The 21,253-nt window shown below is 46.9% G+C and overlaps 1 protein-coding gene across 11 annotated transcripts in view; it reads right to left on the bottom strand.

The window, feature by feature from the left end:
- Positions 1 to 84: 84 nt before the first annotated feature.
- RUFY3 (RUN and FYVE domain containing 3) overlaps positions 85 to 21,253 on the bottom strand; it is a 51,929-nt gene continuing 30,760 nt past the window's right edge. For 7 of the 11 annotated variants that reach the window (XM_054202270.1, XM_054202272.1, XM_054202271.1 and 4 more), the window contains 14 exons: positions 20,063 to 20,186; positions 19,343 to 19,404; positions 18,173 to 18,238; positions 17,999 to 18,068; positions 15,866 to 15,958; positions 15,077 to 15,157; positions 14,292 to 14,459; positions 13,462 to 13,559; positions 10,226 to 10,345; positions 7,510 to 7,612; positions 5,712 to 5,791; positions 4,334 to 4,361; positions 3,494 to 3,568; positions 85 to 2,557 (listed from right to left, as the gene is read on the bottom strand). In XM_054202270.1, the coding sequence (XP_054058245.1) occupies positions 2,414 to 2,557; positions 3,494 to 3,568; positions 4,334 to 4,361; positions 5,712 to 5,791; positions 7,510 to 7,612; positions 10,226 to 10,345; positions 13,462 to 13,559; positions 14,292 to 14,459; positions 15,077 to 15,157; positions 15,866 to 15,958; positions 17,999 to 18,068; positions 18,173 to 18,238; positions 19,343 to 19,404; positions 20,063 to 20,186 (1,312 nt within the window). In that variant the 3' untranslated portion in view covers positions 85 to 2,413. The other 4 variants (XM_054202278.1, XM_054202279.1, XR_008466543.1 and 1 more) reach the window with 3 other exon arrangements.

The following is a 21,253-nucleotide window of genomic DNA, read 5'->3' on the forward strand; positions in this document are numbered from 1 at the left end:
AATCCCTTCATACGCAGAGCCAAAGCAGTGTGGAATGGAAAAAGCACGCGGGAGGCAGGATACGGGTGATCAAGTTTTTATTATTACATGGAACAAAATCAACATCAGAAAAACCGCCCTCTGCTCCCCCCCCATCCACCCAAACAGCCACCGTCAGCCCCCACCCAGCGTTGCAAGCAGAGCCTGAGCAAATGTGCCGTGAACGTTTGCAGCATCACGGGGCATAACGCCCCATACAACATCCCGTCCTTCCAGGCAGAGACATTCCCGGAGCCCCAGATGCCCGGAAAGGGGTGGGTGCTGACGCCAAGCTGGCAGCGTCTCGCTCCGACCTTGCCCTTGCAGCCGCAGAGCCGGGTTCTGAAGGGCCTTCAGCTGCCTCCTGCGCGTCTGTCCAGACCCCGTGGCGCTGCGCAACAGCCGTCCCACTTTTCCCCGGGAACAACAGTCACAGCCTCCGCTTGGAGCAAGCGGAGCAGCAGCTGCTGCTGTCGGGACAGTCACAAACCGTCCCTCCGGAGCTGCAACGTGCTGGACACACCACCGTTAACAGTATTTATGGCAAGTGCCGGGTTTCCAGTTTAGTCCTCGAACATGGAAATGGTTTGGGTCTCACTTTCTGCTCGGGGCGTGAGTCACGCTGGGTTTGGATGCAGGAATTCGTAATCTCGTAAATGCGTACAGTTTGTACACAAAACCATTCACACTAAATTCTCTGTCTCCATTCACCTCTGGTGTCTCCCCCCTGCAGAGCAGCGGGCCCACGCTTGCGTTCTAGGCTTCCTTCTATTTCAAGACTGTTTACGACTACTCATCCGCTTTACGGGACAGCAGCAAAGAAACGGATCGAGTAACACTCATAAGGGGTGGAAAAAAAGAGCAGAAGAAGAAAATCCATGTGAAGTTGCCCCCCTGGGAAGCGCTCTGGCTCCAAGGGCACCAAGAGGGGCCGGAGAACTTGGGTGGCTGAACACGCCGAGGCCTGGGGGGAACTAGGAAAGAAAAATTCCTGGTACAAACTAGCACCGACCGCGGAAATTACCTCAGCTCTGACACACTTTTTAACGAGGTTCCAGCCACTCTTAATGAACAGAAAATCCCCCCTGAGGAATTAAACCGCTAACCCCTAATAAAATTTGTACAAACCCAAATGCATTTGTCACACAGAAATACACCGGTTTCCTAAGGACTACAAAACATTCTGTGGTCTTCCAGACTGAAGCAGGCTTCCAGTATAAACCAGTCCCGACACAACCCTGACGTGCTCCGTGCTTCACGAGGAAGCCACCAACCACCGCTTTTTGGACAAAATTTCATGAGGTAACAACGACAAAGAACGACGTTAGCGTGAAGTGTGAAACCTCTTTACGCTGTGTTTCAAATTAGAATTTCTAGTAGGCAAAAAGCATTCCCATTGCATCTCGCCTTCGTTTTGGTCTAACAAATAACAAAGCGAAATGCCAGGTTTATTACAATGTTGGTTTTTGGTTTTTTTTTTTTTGATGTGGACAAGGGGGAGAGGTGGAGCGAAGCGGCCCTAAATCTGTGTCATCACGAGGATTTGGTATCTAAATGCCGGGGGATCCGATGCCTCCGGTTCCCACACCACGGTGGGAGGTGCGGTGACAACCGTCGCTTTCGACACTGCTGCGCAGTCGCCGAGTCCCCATGAGGGTTCCCGAGAGGAAGGCCCGAGATGCCTCGGGGCACCCCCACACCAGATCAGTGCAGGTCCTCAGTTCTCCCGTCGGGCACCCCCTGCACCCCCAGCCCCTCAAACGTAGAAGGGGAACTTCAGAACTTCCACAGCTTGGTTAGATTTCCCCCCACCGATTCGCACAGCAAGCCCAGGGCCGGAGGGCTGAGACCAAGGAATGAAGCCAAAAAGTGTTTTGGGCCCTCTCACCTGGCCTCCGGACACCCGGCACTGACGTATCATGGCTGAGCCAGATTGTCAAAGGCAACTGGGAAAGGGAAATGGGATTTCAAGTGCAGCCAGACAGGAGGATTAAAAACCCTCCCGTCGTGCTTTCAGCGAGGTTTTGCTTAGCAGCAGCAGCTTTCACGCCACACATTTGAGGACACGACCATTCCTGACTTGCGCACGCAGACACACACAGGGCTCATTTTGGGGCGAGGGCGCTCTGTTCTCCCTGCGTGGGGACACCTTGGGGACATTCCCAAAGCCGCTCTCCCCAGCACAAGCTCAGCGCCGAGAGCCGGCAAGGTTTTTGTAGAGGGAAGGCTCAGACTGTTTTAAGCCACAAGAAACTGTAAACACCACAAAGCTGCTTCCCATCTGGCCTCCAAAGAACGCAGGCAAGTGTCTTCTCTTCACGCTCCCCCTGAACAACTCCACAAACCATCCTCAGCCACAACCGTTTGTTGGTGAGCTCTCCCTGCACGGCGTCCGCTACAAGGGGCTGGAGGAGTACTGCTGGATGAGCTGCGCGTGGCAGCGGTTGCAGACGCGCTGGGGGTTAATGCTGGACGGCAGGGGCAGCTCGTTGGCCGAGCAGGCTTCGCAGAAGATGCCGCCACAGTTCTTGCAGATGTTCTGGAACAGAGGAGGAGGACAGGGAAATTAAGGAGACGCTCAAGACACAAGCAACACGAAGACACTTACGTTTTTCCTCTCATTATCATTCCCTCAACCAAATGCTCCACCGGGCTAGAGAAAGACGCTCCAAAACTCCACTCTTGTCCCCTCCGAAGACCAGAAGTTGGCTCCTGCGCTCAGGAGCAGTTTATAGCAAAGCTCCTTAGGTCAAATGGGAGTAGGTGATGGCTTGTAGTAACGCAGGTAAGAGTTACCAGTAACAAACCATCCCAGGTCTGACTGACTCGCTCTACGGGAGCTGTGTGTCACAAGAGGCACACACGTGTATTTTCTAGCCATAACCAGGCGAAAACACAACCCAATGCCTCCCCCCCGGCTACCAGTGTGACCAGGACACCTGCTGCACTGGCAGCAGCTGTAGCAGCGCCTTGTCTCCTTCCCAACTGCTCCTCAGCATCAGTGGAGGAACGTATCTGGGTGAAGGCAGCGCTCCCACGGAACGTCCTTATCCCTGAGCCTCTTGTCATCCCTCTAGACTCAGAGCGTAAAGCAGTGAGGAAAGCAAGGGGGGCTTACATGAAAAATAATAAGAAGAGAAAAAAAGCTCGGCGCCCTAAGCGGAGAGATGACAAACAAGTGTCAACACCTCCTATTCTCACTTCTGATTGATCCCAGAAAAAAACCACTTTGCTAAAAAGGGAAAAAGCTGCTAAGGGGAAGGAAAACCAAACCACTGAACACAGAGCAGAGCGGGGAACCCTCAGGCAACCACTGTTTGACAAGTTTACTGTAAGGGTACGGTGGACTTCAGAAAAGGGCTCATTTCTTTGTCCCAGGTCACCAGTAGGAAACCTGTGCTATTCCAAAATGCAAGTCAGAGGAGACGCACATTCACCAGATGACAGAGAAGGCAACGCAAGTCTTGGGAGTTACCTTTTTTGCGCTTCGGCTGCTTTCTTCCTGGCAGAGCTGGCACATCTCGGCATTTCCCGGTCCTGACAGCTGTTCCTAAACCCCAAGGAGAAACCAAGACGTTCTCTGCTTTACACGGCAGCTGTACGAGAGCTCTGTGGCTGGTCTGCTTCTTACAACGGGGAGGAAGGGTTCTCGTGTTGTCTTCTCCACCCCCCTCTGCCCACAGCACACCGTGCGGCCACACGGGGCCACCGAGCCTTTGCAGGGTGATCTACAGTCGCCCTGGCTACAGCGCACGACTGTCGCGGCATCCCACTGACAGGTTAAGGGTCTAGCTGTGCTTTGCCAGGCACCCAGGGGAGAAAGAATGGCTTCTGGTCAATTTGAGATACGTGGAAAAAGCAAAACAAACCAACAGATCAAAACACCCCTTTGTTCTACCCCACAGAGCAACTGGCAAAGCCCTAGCCCAGACCAAGAAGCTTAAACACCACCATTTTCACAAACACTCTATTATACTACGCTTCCGTTGCTCTTTTTAGACCCACCAACCCAGCAAAGGCATGGGGCAAAGGAATAAGAAAAGGGGTTAATATTCATCTAAAAACCAACGTGGTTGTGCTGAGGAGGCAAAGTGAACTCACGTAGGCGCAGCGCTGCCAAGTGAAAGCCTTTCTAATGAGATAAGCAGCACTCTTCCGCTAGGGAACAACGGCTGCTGCAGCCAAACCCTCACCAAGGCACAACCTGAAGGACAAACTTGAGGGTATTCGGGCAGGGAAGCTGCTGCAGCAGCCCAGGAGCGCCCTCAGGACCCTCGCCCTTCAGTATTTCAATGCAAGGAAAAGAATCACCAACCTGCTCGTCCTGCGTGCCGCTCGGTGACCTGCAAGAGAACAACATCGTCACGTGGAGCCGGCGCTTCAGCCACCGCGTCACTTGAGAAAAACACACGGACTATCAGAGAATTCCCTCGTCCTGTTTGTAAAACCCTACCCACACCGAGTGTTGGATTCGTTGCTTCAAAACCGCGCGGCCAAGTCGGCTCGCCTGGGAGGGCAGGCGGCCATAAGCTTCGGCAGAGAGCGGGGCGGGGGGGGACGTGGCTGGTGCTGCTGAGACACACAGCACTCCCACCTCAACGGGAAGAGCAGGAGAAACAAAAAAAAAAAAAAAAAAGTTGCACAGCGCCTTCGGAAGAGCCGAGGAAGGGGAGCATGGACACAGGAAAGACTGTTTAGATGGTACCAACACAATTTAAAACCAGCTTTCAACATCAGTGCAAAACCTTTGGTCCCCTACACATCTGTGAACTCGGCCATAACGTGTTTTGAGGCCTTCCAGATACACGGGCAGCCTGACGCTCACGCCGCTTAAACACCCAAGATGAAACGGGGGCAGAAAGCTTCTAAGGCCTGGAAGGTTTTTAATATCTGGTAAAGCAGATTTGAATTGGGCTTATGCTATTTTTAGGACAGTACTTCTCTGATTAGCTTTATGTTGGCGCTCAGCTCACTGTCAGAGCACTGCGCTGCTTCGCTGACATCCAGAGTACTTCCAACAGGCTCTTTCCATCTCCCAGCAGAGTCCTCATCACAGAGCTGTTCCCTGTGGCTTTTAAAACGTCTTCTCGCATTTAAAAGCGGATCTGAAACTTAGCTTTCAAACACTAAACAAATCCTACACCAAGAATCCTCCTCTGTAATACTGAGTTTAGAAACACGCCCCCTGAACTACATTTTTGTACAACCATCTCCTTGAAATACGATTTCAAGTTCTCTTTCTCCAACAGCTTCTGTTCTTGTCCAGAAGCCACCGACTATTAGCTCCCAACACCCCTGATCCACCAACCTTCTCCTTCCCCTCACCAACAAAGATACCTTCTTTGGAGACGAGTACCAAAGGTCCCGGTCTCTGCAGCATTTGGCTTACGAAGGTTCATTAAGTAAGAAAAATTACTAAACAGATTAATACCGAAACAAATTCAGAGGCAAATGGGAGAGAGACAGAGCTTTTCAGGTGCAGAAATACTTATGGCAAGCAGCAGAACCTCCTTCTTCCCTTTGAGAGCTAGGAAAAAGCAGCAAAGACCTCAAGAAAAGGCATTAGGTTGAAAAACCTTTCTTAGAAAGCGAAGTCGCACTATTCCAAACTTCCCATCGGCAAAGAAATCCAAGAAGGGGAAGCAGGACTTAGGAAAGGAGAAGGCAAAAATGAGATTTCTCATCTTCCATACTTGTGGGGCAGGACGCTGTTCTCCTCTCTCTGGGGCTGTTTCACTTTAGCGTTTTCTTCCTGGATTTTGAGCTTCCCATCCTGCCGAAAGGAAACAGTTACCCGTCAGTTAAATATACGGAGACACCGGTTTCAGCCCCGTCACGCCGCCAAGGGAGATTTTACGCCGATGCTTCGGGACTTGCGCTCCGCCCTCCTCGGCACGGAGCTGTGCTGGGACACGCGAAGGTGCATGAACACCACGGGAGCTCCCTACGAGCAGCTCCACGTGCCTTCCTTTTGCTGCGAACAAAGAGCTGGCTTCATGTTTTAGAGGTGGACTCTTAAACACGTCCGACGGTCTCCTTTTACCAGGAGGTACAAGAAACTTCACCGTCACCAGTGTTTATTTTAACAGCAGAGGGTGAAAAGGTGGACAGGCCGAACAGGCTTTTTAAAGACTGATCCGCGAGACAAATCCAGGAGAGGAAAGAAACCCTCCCCACCTCTCACGTCGGGACTACAGGCTCAGCGCGGCTCCTCCATGTCCGCAAACGCAAACTTCCACCGCTGCAAGCACCGCACACAAGTTTCGTGGCAAAAAAAAAAAAAAAAGAAAAAGAAAGCGGCCATTCTGAAATGGCTTTTTTGCATGTCGGCCCATTTATTCCTAGCGGGGGCTCCTCACTCGTGGCACAGCGCTCACCTACTGAGTACAGCAGGGTAACCCCACACAGGCTCAAGCCCGGCCACGGGCTCTCAGCTAAGCAGCTAAAATAAAAAAGCAGCTTTTCTGCCTTCCGGAGAGTAGCCAACCTTCGCTTTAAACATCAGACCACCCAGTTCAGGGGGTTTCTTCTTTTCGTTTTTACTGGCCAACTGCGCCACACGTAGTTTCCGATTCCTTCTACTGAATTACAGCTGTTGTGCCGCAGCAAGCATCGCTTTTTGATCAAAGGATCATGATGCATAAATAACTTCACTGAAATTTTGAGTAATATTGCTTTTAAAAAAGAAAAACCCGGAACGGCTCAAGCAGCCAGGGGAGCCCAGCGCAGGCAGGTCTCAAGGGCAGCAGCACGTGGGAATTGCAGACCAACCTCTAGCCCCGCACAGCCCGCATGGTTACAGGTTCGGTTCCCCAAAACAACTGTTTCGCTGCCAATTCCCAGCAAAAGAGCCTGTTTCGCTTCACAGAAAAAGCCGCAGAGCAGATTTTCACTTTCAAACGCAAATTTACCGCTAAAAAGGGAGTTCCACCTGGGGACTGTGAGTTTTAGTCTCAAAAAGAACGCTACACTGTACTTTAAAAAACCCACCGAATGCACTAATGCGCAGCACTACCAGAACACTGGAAGGTATTTGTAACGCCCTCCACAAATATTTTTGTCTTCCTAGTTTTACTGTTTACCTCTTTCAGGAGAATATCCCTTATTACAATACAAGAAATAAAACCAAGCAAGTTTGCTTTTCGTAAGACGTAATGTTTACGGCGCCTCTTCTGCTGCGTTACCCTTGGTTTTATTTAACTAGTGAAGGAAAAAAAAAAAAAAAAAAAAAAAAATCACAATTACTGTCAAGATTTTGTCAGGTCCCAGCTTGGAAGAAGAAATCAGCGTTCTGCAATAAAATGCAACGCTTGCAATATTTTTGCGAGGCTCAACTCAATAAACTGGCTATTTAGCGTGTGTAAAAACGTTGCATTTTGCGGTGGCACATTAACCCAATGCATTTATTGCCTAACAAAGCTCAGAAAAAGCAGAGGAGTTAAGTGAAACCCTATTTCCAACAGAAGCCAAGAAGAATAAAAGTCACATTACCTGTCTTAGCCAATTCTTTGTGCCTTTTTTGTTTTCTTGGCTGCGCTGGTGACTGTGTGACCATCTGTCTCTTTCCCGCTTCAGCTCTAGTTCCAGGTGGCTCCTAGAATACCAAATATTGTGGAATTATGAGTCAAGGCTACGGTTCCGTAACACTCGACATGGAGAGCAAATGAACTATTTAACCTTCTCTTTACACCAAAGCAATTAAACCCCAGCTCAAGAGCTGAAAAATGCCTCTTTGAATAAAAGGTGCCTCGCAGTGCGTTAAGCCATATTATGTCAGGATGGAAAAGTCTAGAAGTTCTTCATCTCGTTCTAGCGTAATTTTGCAGGGAATAAATCTGTTGATGCCGCCTGCAAATCCTTACAAATACTTAGTTATTCATCTTATTACAGAGCCGTTCATCAGTGCCCGGTTCAAAAAGCCATTCTTCAGCACGCCAACTGCTCTGAAACCAAAGCCACCATCCCTGACCGCTTCCCAAAGCCATCCACACGGCACGGATGGGATGCTCCTCCCTGAGAGCTGGGGTGATTCTTCTCACATCTCACCTGGAAGCGGGGCTTGGTCCCGGTGGAGCAACCAAGGGCTCCTCTCCAGGAGGAGAACCTGCTCCGCCCTTGGTTGAGCAACGGCACACCAGCAGGTCGGGACTTGGGCTGGGATAAGAGAGATGAGCCCAGCGGGTTGAAAACAAAGACACGGCTGAACGCAGCACATTCACGTTCCGCAGGACAACTCACCAGCGGGTGGAGGACAGAGGAAGAAGCCCATCTGAGGTCCCTGGCGCAGCCCCAAGCAGGCTGCAGAGCAGCACCGCTCCAGATCTAGCCGTGGATCCCAGACCCTTTGCGCTGGGCCACCAGGAAGCTCCACATCCCCAGGGCTGCAGCCGCCCTGCGCCCAACTGCCACAAAGCTCTTGGGGCACGTGGACCAGCAGGGACTGAAGTGCCAGGGACCCTGTTTGCTGAAGTCAGTAAGTAATTGACAAATAAAATATGGGAGCTGCCGTAGGGAACAACTCCTGCCCCAAAATCAAAGCCTAGAAACTGCGTATCTGCTGGCAGAAGCAGTGGCAAGAGTACTAGTATTCTATATAGTACTATATATTCAGAATCCTCATTGCTATAAAAACCAACGTTACCCATTATTACCCTCGTTAGCCTCCACACCGCTCCAACTGTTTTTTAAATAACTCATTATGAACTACAGCCTCATTAATTACATAGCCTGACTGAAGTGAGTAAAGCTGCTGGAGACTCAGATCCAGAAACGAATCCTCGCCCGCGTTGACATTTAAAAAAACAAACCGCCCGAGGGAATTCTTGTTTATAACGTGATTTAAAAACACCACCACCACAAACGCAGAAAGTCCCGTTTCCTCTTAAAGGAATACAATTCAAGAATCACCACCCAGTGCAGCACCCTCCCACAACTCTCTGCTTTAGAAACCCCGTTAAATAAAGCAGCACAGCCTCCCAGTGAAGGAGGCTCCATCATTTTCATACCGTCATCCTGATTTAGCTTAAAGCGAGGAAGGAACCAGAAAGAGTCCCACTGATGCAAAAATAGACCAACTTGCACATCTCCTCCCCAGGCAGCTACGCTAAGTTCAACTGACTCAGTGTAAGGAGCACGTACAGAGAAAATGCATTCCCCATTTATACCCAAGACGACAGCTAAGCTCAGGTCCAGGACCTCCTACAAATTCCTGATAAAAACCATTTGCTGGCTTCATGGGCACCCTCTGTAGCTTCTTAAAAAAAAGCAAACAAAACACTGTGCCAGCAGGGGAGGAGAGGACAAAATAAAAAAATGCAGCCAGCAACGCTTCCACACAATTCATCCCGGTGACCTTGCAACAACCAGAAGATGCGTCACGGCTGCGGAAGGGAAGACGCTCTTCTCTTTTAAGAGGATTTCTCTGTTTTCCTGATACCGGTAAAGTGGTGACACCGCAAGGGGAAACAGGATAGCTCTCGCCAAGTTCTCTACCTTCGGTTTCTAACTTTTTGGTTGCCTCCCAGCAAAACTGAGACCAAAGACGTAGCACTGCAGCCCCGTCAATGAGCAGCACATAGTTTGCTTTTACTGTTAGCTTGAGATTCCCAATTATGCTATTACAGTGCAAAGTCTGATGCAACACTAGACATTGGAGAGGTCTACATTGCCGTCAGACACCTGACTGCGCTTGGAAGCGCTCATCCAGCTCTCTGCCATTCCCTAGAGCGGGATAACCCGCAACGCGACCTCAGCGCAGACCGAGGATTTTCCCCAGCCTCCCAAACCAGATTTGCAGCTGGTGGTCATCTCTGTCCCCCATCTCTAGCGCTGTAGGCTTTCAAAAGAGAAGGTCATTGCCCAACAAGTCTCACCGTGGTGCAGAAGGCCCCTGCGGACATTTCCGCTTTCCAAAAACCATCCTGACATTTCACTTCCACCCAAGAGACCTTCTGCAACCTGCCTCTGATATTCCACCGCCACATAAGATTTGCACTTTTGCTGGTGGTTTCTGCTGACCACGCAGTTCTTTTGCATTTTCTTCCCATCCGATTTTTCCAGTTGTAACTCTAAAGACAGGTGTGTTAAAAGATTTGCCTGCCTGTCACCTCAAATGCCACTTGTCTCTCTCTGTCTCCAACTCCTACCGCCTTCTACCAGACACGGTAAGCACAGCCCAGAAAATAGAGAAGAAAGAGGATGTCTTCACCGCTGCCTGGAGAGCTCTTCCACTTCCAGCTGGAGGCTGTTGATTTTGTCCCCAAACTCCTGCTTGAAGAGCCGGTTGTCCTGCTGGGCCAACTGCCGGTCCTTCTCTGCCTGTCGCAATCTGGATTTGAGCCACATGAACTTGTGATAAAAAACAAAAGCCATGGTGGGGAGGAAGACCGAGTTAAAGCAACAAATAAAAAAAAAAAAAAAACCAAACAAAACAAAAAACACCCAGTGAAAAGGTAAAGCCAAAATAAGGAATGGTAAGAACAATGGAAAGGAGGAAAATCTTTTAAAGAAAAGCAAGATGTAGGTGAACCAGGCAGAAGCTCTGATTTTCAATAGTTTTTATTCTATTACTACAGTTTACAGCCATTAGATGAAAAACATAAAACATCACTTGTATCCAGATTCAAAGCAAACCTCAAGTACACAGAATTTTAAGTCAAATTTGATTTTAATGTACGTTACATTTCAGCTTTGCACATGTAACTGGAACTTGCAACATAGGTTAGCTACTATATTGGGAATTAGTGCATTTTCCTGGTCTCTTCCACCGACTGACACCTCAAGCGCCCAGGCATTAGCACACCAAAGCATTTCCGCTTCGGGCCTGACATCACGAACGGCCAGAATCTTAATTCTGTCTTATTTTAGCGTTACTGGGACAGCAAACAAAGCCAGCCCGACCCCTGTTTCTACAGCAGAAATCTGGGGAGGGGCAGGGGAGTTAACTGTTCTAATTAGCTATTCCGATACCTCGATGAAAGCTTCCGCCTTTTTAGTATTATTTTTTTTTGTTCCCCCCAGGTTGTTAAACTGAGTTTCTAGTAAAAGGTTACTGAAGGTTATGTTGATACTCTCAAGCATGCGACTTGGGCATCTAAAGAGGTTTAAAAGGGGTCTCTCCAAGGCTGCTTGTGTGCGGGAGTCCATGGCAGGAGCTAAGCGGGGGTACGGGAGGACCGGGCTGAGCCCCCCCGGCTCTGAAATGCGCCCAGTGAGAATCAGCAGAAGTTCCTTCCCCAGCTGCCCTTCGGTCACGTTTGCCACCCGCTGCCCCAAGGAGCACAAAGGGAGAACTGGCACCGAAGAATTTCTACAGGCATCTCGCCAGAGCAAAAAAAACCCCTTATTCAACCCAGAAAACCCTCCAATGTCACCTTCTTGAAAGAAAAGAAAAAAAAAAAAAAAAAAAAAAATCAATCTCTAGGAGCACTTATAACCTAAAGGCTGTGTCTGGCCACCACGGTGACACGTGTGGCCACAGGGAAGAGGATTTTAGTTTCTAATACTCCAAGCTACAGTTACTTAAAAGTTTTGCACTGGGGTGTTAAATTGGCGATTTCTTTTCTTATTCGGAGCCGTTTCCGAGCTTTAGCTGTTCTTCCATTAGCAAATTCCATTCGTATTGAGCAACAGAAACTGGGAAGCAAACGGAAGAAGCGTAATAGTAAAAGGCAACTCTTCCTTTTCAACCACTAACTACTCAGACAAGGAACAGTCAAGTACCAAATTACCGTTTCCACTCCCCACCACTGCACATTTTGTTGGTTTTTTTTTTTTTTTTATTATGTTTCTTTTAAACGCTAGAGTATAAAGATCAGATTTTTTTTTAGTAAAACGTGTAACTTCGCTTTCGAGGAAGAGGAGAGACCTACCAAAACACCCCTCTCCTCAGCTTCCTTCCGTCGGGAAGAACCGCAACGGATGTCTAGAGGGATTCATGGCAGAGGTAGAAGGCAATGCAAAGATAAGGAGGTTTCCACTGAACTTACCACTCTATCATGTTACTCTAAGACACCTAGCTACTAACTCTGCACACATGAAGTTTAAAGGAATAAGGATAAGTCGGAATTCCCCCAGCCTCCCACCGAGTCACTAAGGCAAATTGGTTGCAAGCGGTCTCGGTTACAAGAGGGCTGGTCTTGACGGTGACGAGCTACCGAGTCGCGCCCCCGGGCCTTGGGCTCGGGGCTGACCCCACGGAACAGAAGTGAAATGGGGGACGGCTTGGGGTACGCACACAACTACTTTCAACAACTTCCAGGGATGCATTATTTTTTTTTTTTTTTTTTGTCTACTTCACAAAAAAGGGTAACACAAAACTAGTTGACTTTCCGGAGCTGGCCAATCTGACATTGGCTTGACCAACGCATCTAGTATCCATAAACGTTGAAGACTTGTGCTGCTGTATGCGGTTTGCATCACCAGGATGTACAGAGCCACATATCTGCCATTCCTTACGCTTTCCTGGGGTGTTTATTGGCCAACTCATCGGTACTTTAACACAGTTTAAATGGCAAAGTTAGGGAATTTTATACCCGACTCAATCTCTGAAGGAAAACTCACTGGTTTTAAAAATTCAGCAATTTCCAAATCAACTTTAGGTGACAATTAACATTTTAACAGTTGCTTTTAGCAATTCTCAAGTTCTCCCCTCATAAATGGGTTCTGATGTCAGAGCTGTGAGGTGATCAGACATAAAAACGTCTAATGATGCTTCTGGATCAGTTTGTTTGCTGCACTATTTAAGGTTTTTGCCTGTTTCACCAAATCCTTTTCACTGTATCAGTAAGTCAGAATGGGGATGATGAAAAACAGTATGGAAAAATAAGAACAGCGAGAGAAAAAGAGCACATCAATTAGCTGAGCAGACATCATAACACATGTTGAACCACAAATTTTCCACAAACAAAACTACTTTTTTTATAAGGAATCATTCAGAATATAAACCCTAAAACAAGAGCGTTAATTTAGGGCGTTGACCTACTCATTAAATAAGTCCCTGACATGCCAGTGAGAGCTGCGGTGATTTTCTCGGAGCTAGCGTGGCAGCGAAGGCAATTCGCAGAGACTGAATTTCTGAACTTTTGGCCAAACCACCGCAAAGCCTGGCTTCGAGAACAAGACAGAAGGGCAAAAGCAGCGCTGCTCCTCCTCAAATCAACCCAACTTATACGCCGAGGCCCTCCTAATTTCGTGAGGGTAACTTGAGAGCAACTCGGCCATTAGGACCCAACTTGGCCCAGCCCAAACAGACATTATACCTTCGGGCTGTCTTTATTGGCTTCCAGCAACAGCCGGGCTGCCCCCTCGCCTTCCTCCATTTACTTGCACATGAGGATTTTTTCCAAGCTCATCTCCCTCAGAAAGTACAAGGCTGTTCATCACGAGACGAACACCTCTAGAATACACACACGACTTTATAATTGTAAGAGTTTCATTTTTTACCTTTGTTCAAGCTGTTTGATAGTGGCAGCCATCTGATTTGTTTTTTCTTCCAAACGGCTGTTTAATTCACTCTTCTGTTTCACTCCCATGTCTGAACTCTGCAAAAAGCAGCATCGTGGGTTTTTAGAAGTAGCAGCAAAATCAAAATGAGCCACGGTAAATCACGCGGCACGCGAAGCGAAAGGGCCAGGAGCCAAAGAGGCAGGAGGAGGTGCTCAGAAAGCAAATACCAGGTCAATATTGCAAGGACAAACATCCTGCCAGAGGTGCGGGATACACCCAGACCCCACAAAAAGGCAGTACCATCATCAAGGAAGCTTCCCGTACAATATATGTGAATGCAGCGCCTGCTCATGTAATTCAGCTGTTTTGCAGAGAATGATTGCCTCAAGCAGAGCAGAGGCAACCCTTCCCTCTTCTGAATTTTATTTTAGAATTTATTCCAGAGCTTTTTGTGTTGCTCGTCGTCTTAAGAGGCTGCTTTTGTCGTCAGACAGCAACGTGTGTAGTTACACCGTGCACCTTTAAATATTAGATTGCACTGGAACAGAAGCTACCATGGCACAGAAGATGCTTTCCCCAGCCAAACACAGACATTTCCGGATCGTCATGAGAACAAACTGAAGAATTTCTTTATTTTTCTTTAACCCCCAACACATTCAATTGTTCATGGATTACAGCTTCCTTGCAGCAAGACTGAAGTACGCTACACAGCCTTTAACCCTTCCACGCCTAGCGCCTTTTAAATAGATGGGGGGGGGGGGGGGAGAAGAACAAGAGCTATCAATTTTACCTGGAATTCACTGCATTGGATTCAGTTATTTCCCTACCTGCAGCTTGAAAGACAGTTCATGCTTTAGGGCCCTGAGATCATCCAGTTGCTGTCTGAGTGCCACCAGCGCATCTTGCTTCTCGCAAACATCTTTCTCCAGCATCTTCATGGCCAGCTCCATCTCCTGTCGCATCCCGATCTGCACCTCCAGCTCTTTCTCCACATCCTGCAACAGCCGGATCAGTCAGCCATCACCAGGCAGCATTCCTCACCGTCCAGGAGAAAACCACCCTTAAACCGGGGCTCCTGCCAACGCAGGCACGACCCAGGAGCGCGCTGTATTGCCACAGCCTCACAGTTACAGATCTGACCCATCACAGACAATTAAGGACAACAAATCCACATTTTCAGCCCAGTATTAAAGCGATGTCGACAGCAGAAAGTACAATATGGGCCCATTTTTCTGATGGGGGGGGACTAGTGAAAAGCTGGCAGACCTTTTATTTCCTAAAAACATTCTGCCCAGGCATTTTTCTCCCCATCAGTTGAACGCACTCTACTGAACAACAGTTCAGATAGCGGCGATATCCTTATCTGCAAAGGGGATGTGTCACACCTAGAAACGCAAGCGGACTGCTCATTTTGCGAAACAGACCTCAAACCGATCAACGCAGCCACAAAATTAACACCGCTTCTGACAAGACTGCCGCCGATCAGGCAGACGCAGGCAGGCAGCAATGAAAAAAGCCCCCACGCCAAACATTTTCAAAAGTGGTTGTCTGACATGGAATTATTACACGAAAGAGGCATTTGTAGTGAGGTCCAAGCTCGGAGATTCCTTACCAGCCGCAGCTGAGTCTCCTCCTTTAGCTGTTTTCGTGCCTCAGTCAGTGCATGTCCATCAGCAGTTCTGTCTTTAGTGGCCTAAGTTAATGAAGACACTTAATTAACCTACCAATACATACTACTAACCCTCGCACTTGCCAATTATTTGCTTTCCCCACCACTCGGAAAACAGACTCTGCAACTATCAAGACTCAGAGCTCCATTCAGTTAACGCAGCTTCCACGTGAAGTGGCTCGATCTCCCCGTTCCCCACTGCACTTGGATGGATATGAATTAAATGCAGACCGTGCGTTTTCAGGGCTTTCACAATATACTCAGTACAGTGACAAAACCTCAGAAAAACATCTTATGGGTTTCAGAACTAAAACCAGATTCTGCCATAGTTACTAGTGCTTTCAATAAATCAACGAAAAAAGATTACAGATTTCCCAAAAGGGCAGCGTTTCAGGACAAAAAAAAAGCAGAACTCCTACATCCAAGTTTTTCTGCCACCCCCTCAGTAAACCCTCCTTCCTCCCGTCCCTCCTGACAGCAAGGCAGGAACACGCTGTGTTATGTCTTGGCTGTGCACACGCTCACGGTTTCAGCAGCTACGGCCAGGCGGGATTTACCGCAGCCAGGGTCCATCTGTTACCTCTGCGGAGGACCCACCTGCAGTCCCTCTTCTCTATTGCAGTTTTTGTGAGATACGTAAGGAAATAAAGTCTCTTCCAAACACCTACACTTCTCGGTCGAATTTGGGCTGGGACTGCCCGAAAGGTTCAGTTCGGGTTCACACACACCAACCTTACGATTGGACTCTAAGATGTACGAACTTTCTTCTTTAACCCGTTCCATCTCTTCTTGCAGTGTAATAATCCTGTTGTTTGCAACCGCAAGCTGTGAACAAAACAGAACAACAGTAACATATCAAAAACATACTTGACCTTTTTTTTCCCCCCTCTCTAGACACATTTTCTGTACTCAGTTTTTACACTCCAAGCAAGGGAAAAAAAATATTTGGAGCAGCAGAAGACAACTCGGCCTCTACCAAGGAGAAAGACTATCTGAAAAAGCATCAATTAGTGCCAGTGTGATGAATTTCCGCTATCAGCTAAACCAGAGACTTCCCAACCTATTTTGGTTTCTGTCTTTCAGTAAAGTTACCAACTTCTTCGGCTCTCTGCCTGCTAGAGCCTGCATAACACGCGGTTAGCGCAACTCAGTGGAAACCCTCACTCCATTCCCCTTCCCTTGCCAAAGACAGCAAAAAGGAAAAACATGAGCACATGGCAGCTAAATTTTGTTGACTTCTAGCAATTAAAAAGTATATCAAAGAAGAAATTCTTGCATGGGTTTGCTAAAGCTTCAGTAGTTTGGGTACACTGCTGGGTAGAGTGCCTGAGCTGTAATGTGCAGGAGCAGCACAATGAGAACCTCACCAGAAGAGGAAGATCTGGCTGGAAACGGAGGATGAGTAGCACACCCCATCCTTACGAGGCAGGACATTTGCCTCAGAGAAGTTCCCACGGAAGATATCACCGCAGGCTAACACGTCGCTTTGAGCCAGCATAACTTCAGAAAGCTCCTTCTGGCTTTGTAAATCCTTACTTACGTAAGCCTCGCACACCAGCAAAGCTCAGTGACATTCCAAGAGGTCAGCAGTGTTATGAAGTGACAAACCCAAACAGAAATTCCCCCGATAGAAGTGTGAGTCTTTGGTACAGCTCAAGCCAAACACACAAATTGATGTGGCGTGTGACGCAGTTCATTAGCTGCACCCTGCAAACAGCCCGGCTCGGCACAGCATGTTCCAGTGTCACTTAAAGTCTTACTTCGAACCGCACGCAGACTTCACTAAGACATGAGCAAGTAAAATAATAAAAAAAAGAAAATATCAAAAAATACTTCTGTCAACATTGCAATTAATCTCATGGGTACCATGCCTAACGGGCACGGCACTCATACTCTGCAGGTAATAAATCAAAAGCCACTTATTACAGTAGCACTGAGAAAGGCAGCCTCTACCGCCTTTTTAAAATAGAAATTTTGATTTTAAGAAACATTTCTTACTCCTTAATTGCAAGAGTGGATAAACTCATTTCCATGGCTAAAGCCTCTCACCTTTTGGAATACATCTATTAGAGTAAACGCTCAATAACCAGACACAGAGACCTCCTTTAACGAGGGGGAACAAGCAAAAATGAATTTCTATTTCATAGTTGTCCTACAGGAGCACCGAGACATCCCAATCAAAATCGTTCTGCTGAGCTAAGCGACACGTGGATGGGATACCGTGAAACCGTTAGGATGAGGTCTACTATCACCCATTGGTCAGGGATCTGACCCCAGAAAGATTTTATTACATTTATGCCATGACTAATGAACTGCAAGGCCATTTTTAAAACACAAGTTACACCTATGACACACACACCCATCATTTTTCATGCTCAGACCGAACAATGTTTTACCTATACATTTTTTTCCTTTGTTTCTTGCAAATTGTGACAGGCTAGAGAAAAGGTATCGAAACATTTAAATCACTATCTTTACACTGCAGCAAACTTCTGCACCTGTCAAAATAGGCATTTAAATATTTGTCACAGCTGGATGCCTCATAACCTACATCAGCCATACGGCATTTGAAACCGTATCCACCACACAATTAATTCCAAGACATTCTCCAAAAATCAGAAAGCACTCGAAGATTTCAGAGGGATAATGTGTATTCAACAGCTTTTGGTTTTTAACATAAACATTCGGTTATTTTTCCACCTCATGCTTAGTAGCAACAGCCAGGGTAATGCCTTGGCAGGGCAGTTATTCCAGTTCCATCGTTAAACACCCATCATTACGTACACCAGAAATCTGGAAATAGCTCCTCCCCTACCTTTTTAATCCCCAATTCCGAAACATCAGATGATTTTCTATTACACTCACCTCCTCGGTCAGTTTAGTGTTGGATTTTTCTAAGGCATCCACCTTGGCCTGTAGGTTGTTTACTGTAGCACTGTTGAAGAGAAAAAACACCCAACAGTAATTCCTTCTTCTTTAAAAGCCAGTTTTGTTTTTCGCTATACTATACAAAAAAGAATAAAATAATTCATGTCTTACCTTAAATGTCTGTTGAGTTCTTCTACATAGTTCTTCTGGTCCAAAATAGCAGTTATCTGACCATCTCTGGAAAAAAGAAGCATCGTTCAGCTCAGCCATTTGGAGTCAAAGCACTAAGAGACACCGTTAAAGGTCTAAGAGGAAACGCAGCGACACAGCCCACATATCCCGCGTACCGATAACCCACGTCTCGGATGAGTCTACGTGATGCAAAGGAACTACAAAGCCGAGTTGCAGTCTACACCTTTATAATCAACCCCTGGCCCCCGACTTCTCTGCTCCATTCACCTGGGTGACATTCAGGCATGTTGCAACACGCAAACCAGAAGGATTTTAAGGCGGACGACATTTCAAAGAGTACGGCAGTATGTCCGAGAAAAAAGCCTGGTTTTGCACTACATTTAGATTGGGGCAAGAGTCATCTTGCCAAAATCCATTCAAGGAAAACTGTCAATAAATGCGTGTTTTGCACGCACTTCCAGCAGGAAATCTTAACTGGGGGATGTTCTAAAAATGAAAGTATAGATAAGATAAATGCATCAAAACACCTGATCCTCAGGGATAAGGATTAAAGATATACATGAGTTCAAACTAGCAGGAGCTCCTCAGAAGGAAGAAGTACTCTTGAAGAACCTCAGAAAATCGCGACACCCAACCCCTATGTCAGCGTGCCCGCACTGCTGGTTTCAGCCTCTTGCTCGGCATGTTGCACAGCTCCATTGGTGTGTGCTGCACAAGCGCTTTTACCACGTTTAACGGTCTTTTCTAATTGGAGATTTTTTTTTTTTCTCCCTAAGGATGCTATGGTGCCAAAACCCAACCACTATCCTCCTAGCCATACAACTGAAGCGAAGGCCACTAAGCTGCTTACCGAAAAGGGCTTAAAGATTGGCAGACTTAACTCAGCAGAGGTTCATCTTAAAATATTTTTTCAGTGTTTTTATCTTCAATTGCCAGTTAAGGAAGAAGACACAGAATTTCTGGGAGACTTTCCTTTTCCCCTGATCCCTCCCAATACTTCAATTTGTATGTTATGATTTATCATACAAGAGCAATTCAGTCTAAGTAGCTTTTTAATTAAAAACATAACAGCTTACAGGGCAACTCCGAATACTTCAACATTTGGAGTTACCAAGATACAAGAAGCAGGACAACTGTGCGCATACTCACCCTTCGCTGCCTTTTGTGCTGTTCCCATCTTTCAAATACATTGAGAAATCAATAACTCCAACCTAGAAAAAGTTGCATTTTACATTAAACACTTTTTCTAAGACTAAACACTGTCCGTACCTATGAAAGTTTAGAGGCATTCAGTTCGAACATCAGTACACGTTGTGTTAAAGCAAGGATTCATTCTGCCAGTCATCTATCAAAAATTAATGAAAACACGGCATATTTTAAGCATAAATATAGCAGGATAAGCAGCAAGTTGGCAAGCAAGCCTTAGGACATAAGGACAAATCATCATCACCATATCTGTATACACACTGCTTATGCAAGCCGGGACACAAGTGCACGCGGGCTCATTTTCTTTTGTTTTAACAGCTACGATGATCTCATCCTACAGCGTGAGTGAATTCACCGCTCCGCTCGTTTCTCCCCTCATTTTGGCTATGTCCTTCCCCGTTTTTGCCTCCTTTTTCATTTGTATTCCGCTCCACAGTGACCTGCGTGCAGGCCCTAGCAAAGCAGAACAGCAAAGAGAAAACCAAAGCCCCGAGCCTCTGATCGCAGCGCCGCCATCTAACCGAAAACCACAATCATAGGAACAAGCTTATATTAGTCTTCTATTACTTATTGCAACAAACTTGTATCTCAGATGAATAAACCAGAAAATTTTTCCAATTAAGAAGAGCAGAAAAAAAAACCCATTAACTGAATACTCAGTACCTGTGAGTCCAGGTCTTCTCCTTTCATGCAGAAGTTTGCATCGATGACGTTCAAACCTACTAGCAGGCCAGCAATGATCGCACCTTCTTCTTCCATCATCAGTGCATTAGGCTCATAAAATTCACTGCAGGATGCACGGCAAGGGAAGACAGGAGTTACATGTTTAAAAATCAACTAAAATGATGTCAAGCAGCATGGGATCCCTGACATTTCATATGCCAACACATTGCAAGTTGGAGACCTGGTTCCTCAGCTGTGCAGATGTGATGGAAGATAAGCACGATTCTGGAGTAATGGTACAGCACGTTGAAGATTTAAGACCGGGGCTTAATATCAGAGGTTTGGTTTGTTTTTTTTTTTTTTTTTAAGTAGCATACTTTACTACTTTGTTACACCCTTTTATTAACACAAGCCACCACCACATCTTCCAGCGGACAATACCGGGTTCTCCTTTCTAATCTCAAGTCAGCTACGGATTTACACGGACAGCTAACAGAAATTTATGTGTTTGAGTAAACAAACACCAAATGTTTATTAAATCCTACTTACACAGACATAGTTCAAACCCATGGACTTTCAATTAAACTACAAAATTATTGCTGTTTTATGAGTGGGAAGCAGAGATACAGCAAAGTGAAATGACACGTTCGAAGTCAGATGGTAATGAAGTGAGAAGGTGAGAAATATATCCAAGGGCCAAGATTTTGCACAAAGAGAATACCGTATCCCCTCCGTACAAATATTTCACCCAAATCATCTCTTTGGAACCAAAATTTGTGTTTATTCTAATGGATATTACAAAACTACAAGAAAGATATGGACATGCCGGAACGTGTCCGGAGAAGGGCCACGAGGATGATCAGAGGGCTGGAGCACCTCTCCTATGAGGACAGAGTGAGAGAGTTGGGGTTGTTCAGTCTGGAGAAAAGAAGGCTCCGAGGAGACCTTACAGTGGCCTTCCAGTATCTTAAGGGGGCCTACAAGAAAGCTGCTGAGGGACTTTTTAGGGTGTCAGGTAATGGCAGGACTAGAGGGAACGGATTAAAACTAAAGCTGGGACGATTCAGACTGGGCATTAGGAAGATGTTCTTCACCATGAGGGTGGTGAGACACTGAAACAGGTTGCCCAGAGAGGTGGTGGAAGCCCCGTCCCTGGAAGTTTTTAAGGCCGGGCTGGACGGGGCTCTGAGC

This window comes from Rissa tridactyla, chromosome 5 (genome assembly GCF_028500815.1).
Source record: "Rissa tridactyla isolate bRisTri1 chromosome 5, bRisTri1.patW.cur.20221130, whole genome shotgun sequence".
NCBI lineage: Eukaryota > Metazoa > Chordata > Aves > Charadriiformes > Laridae > Rissa > Rissa tridactyla.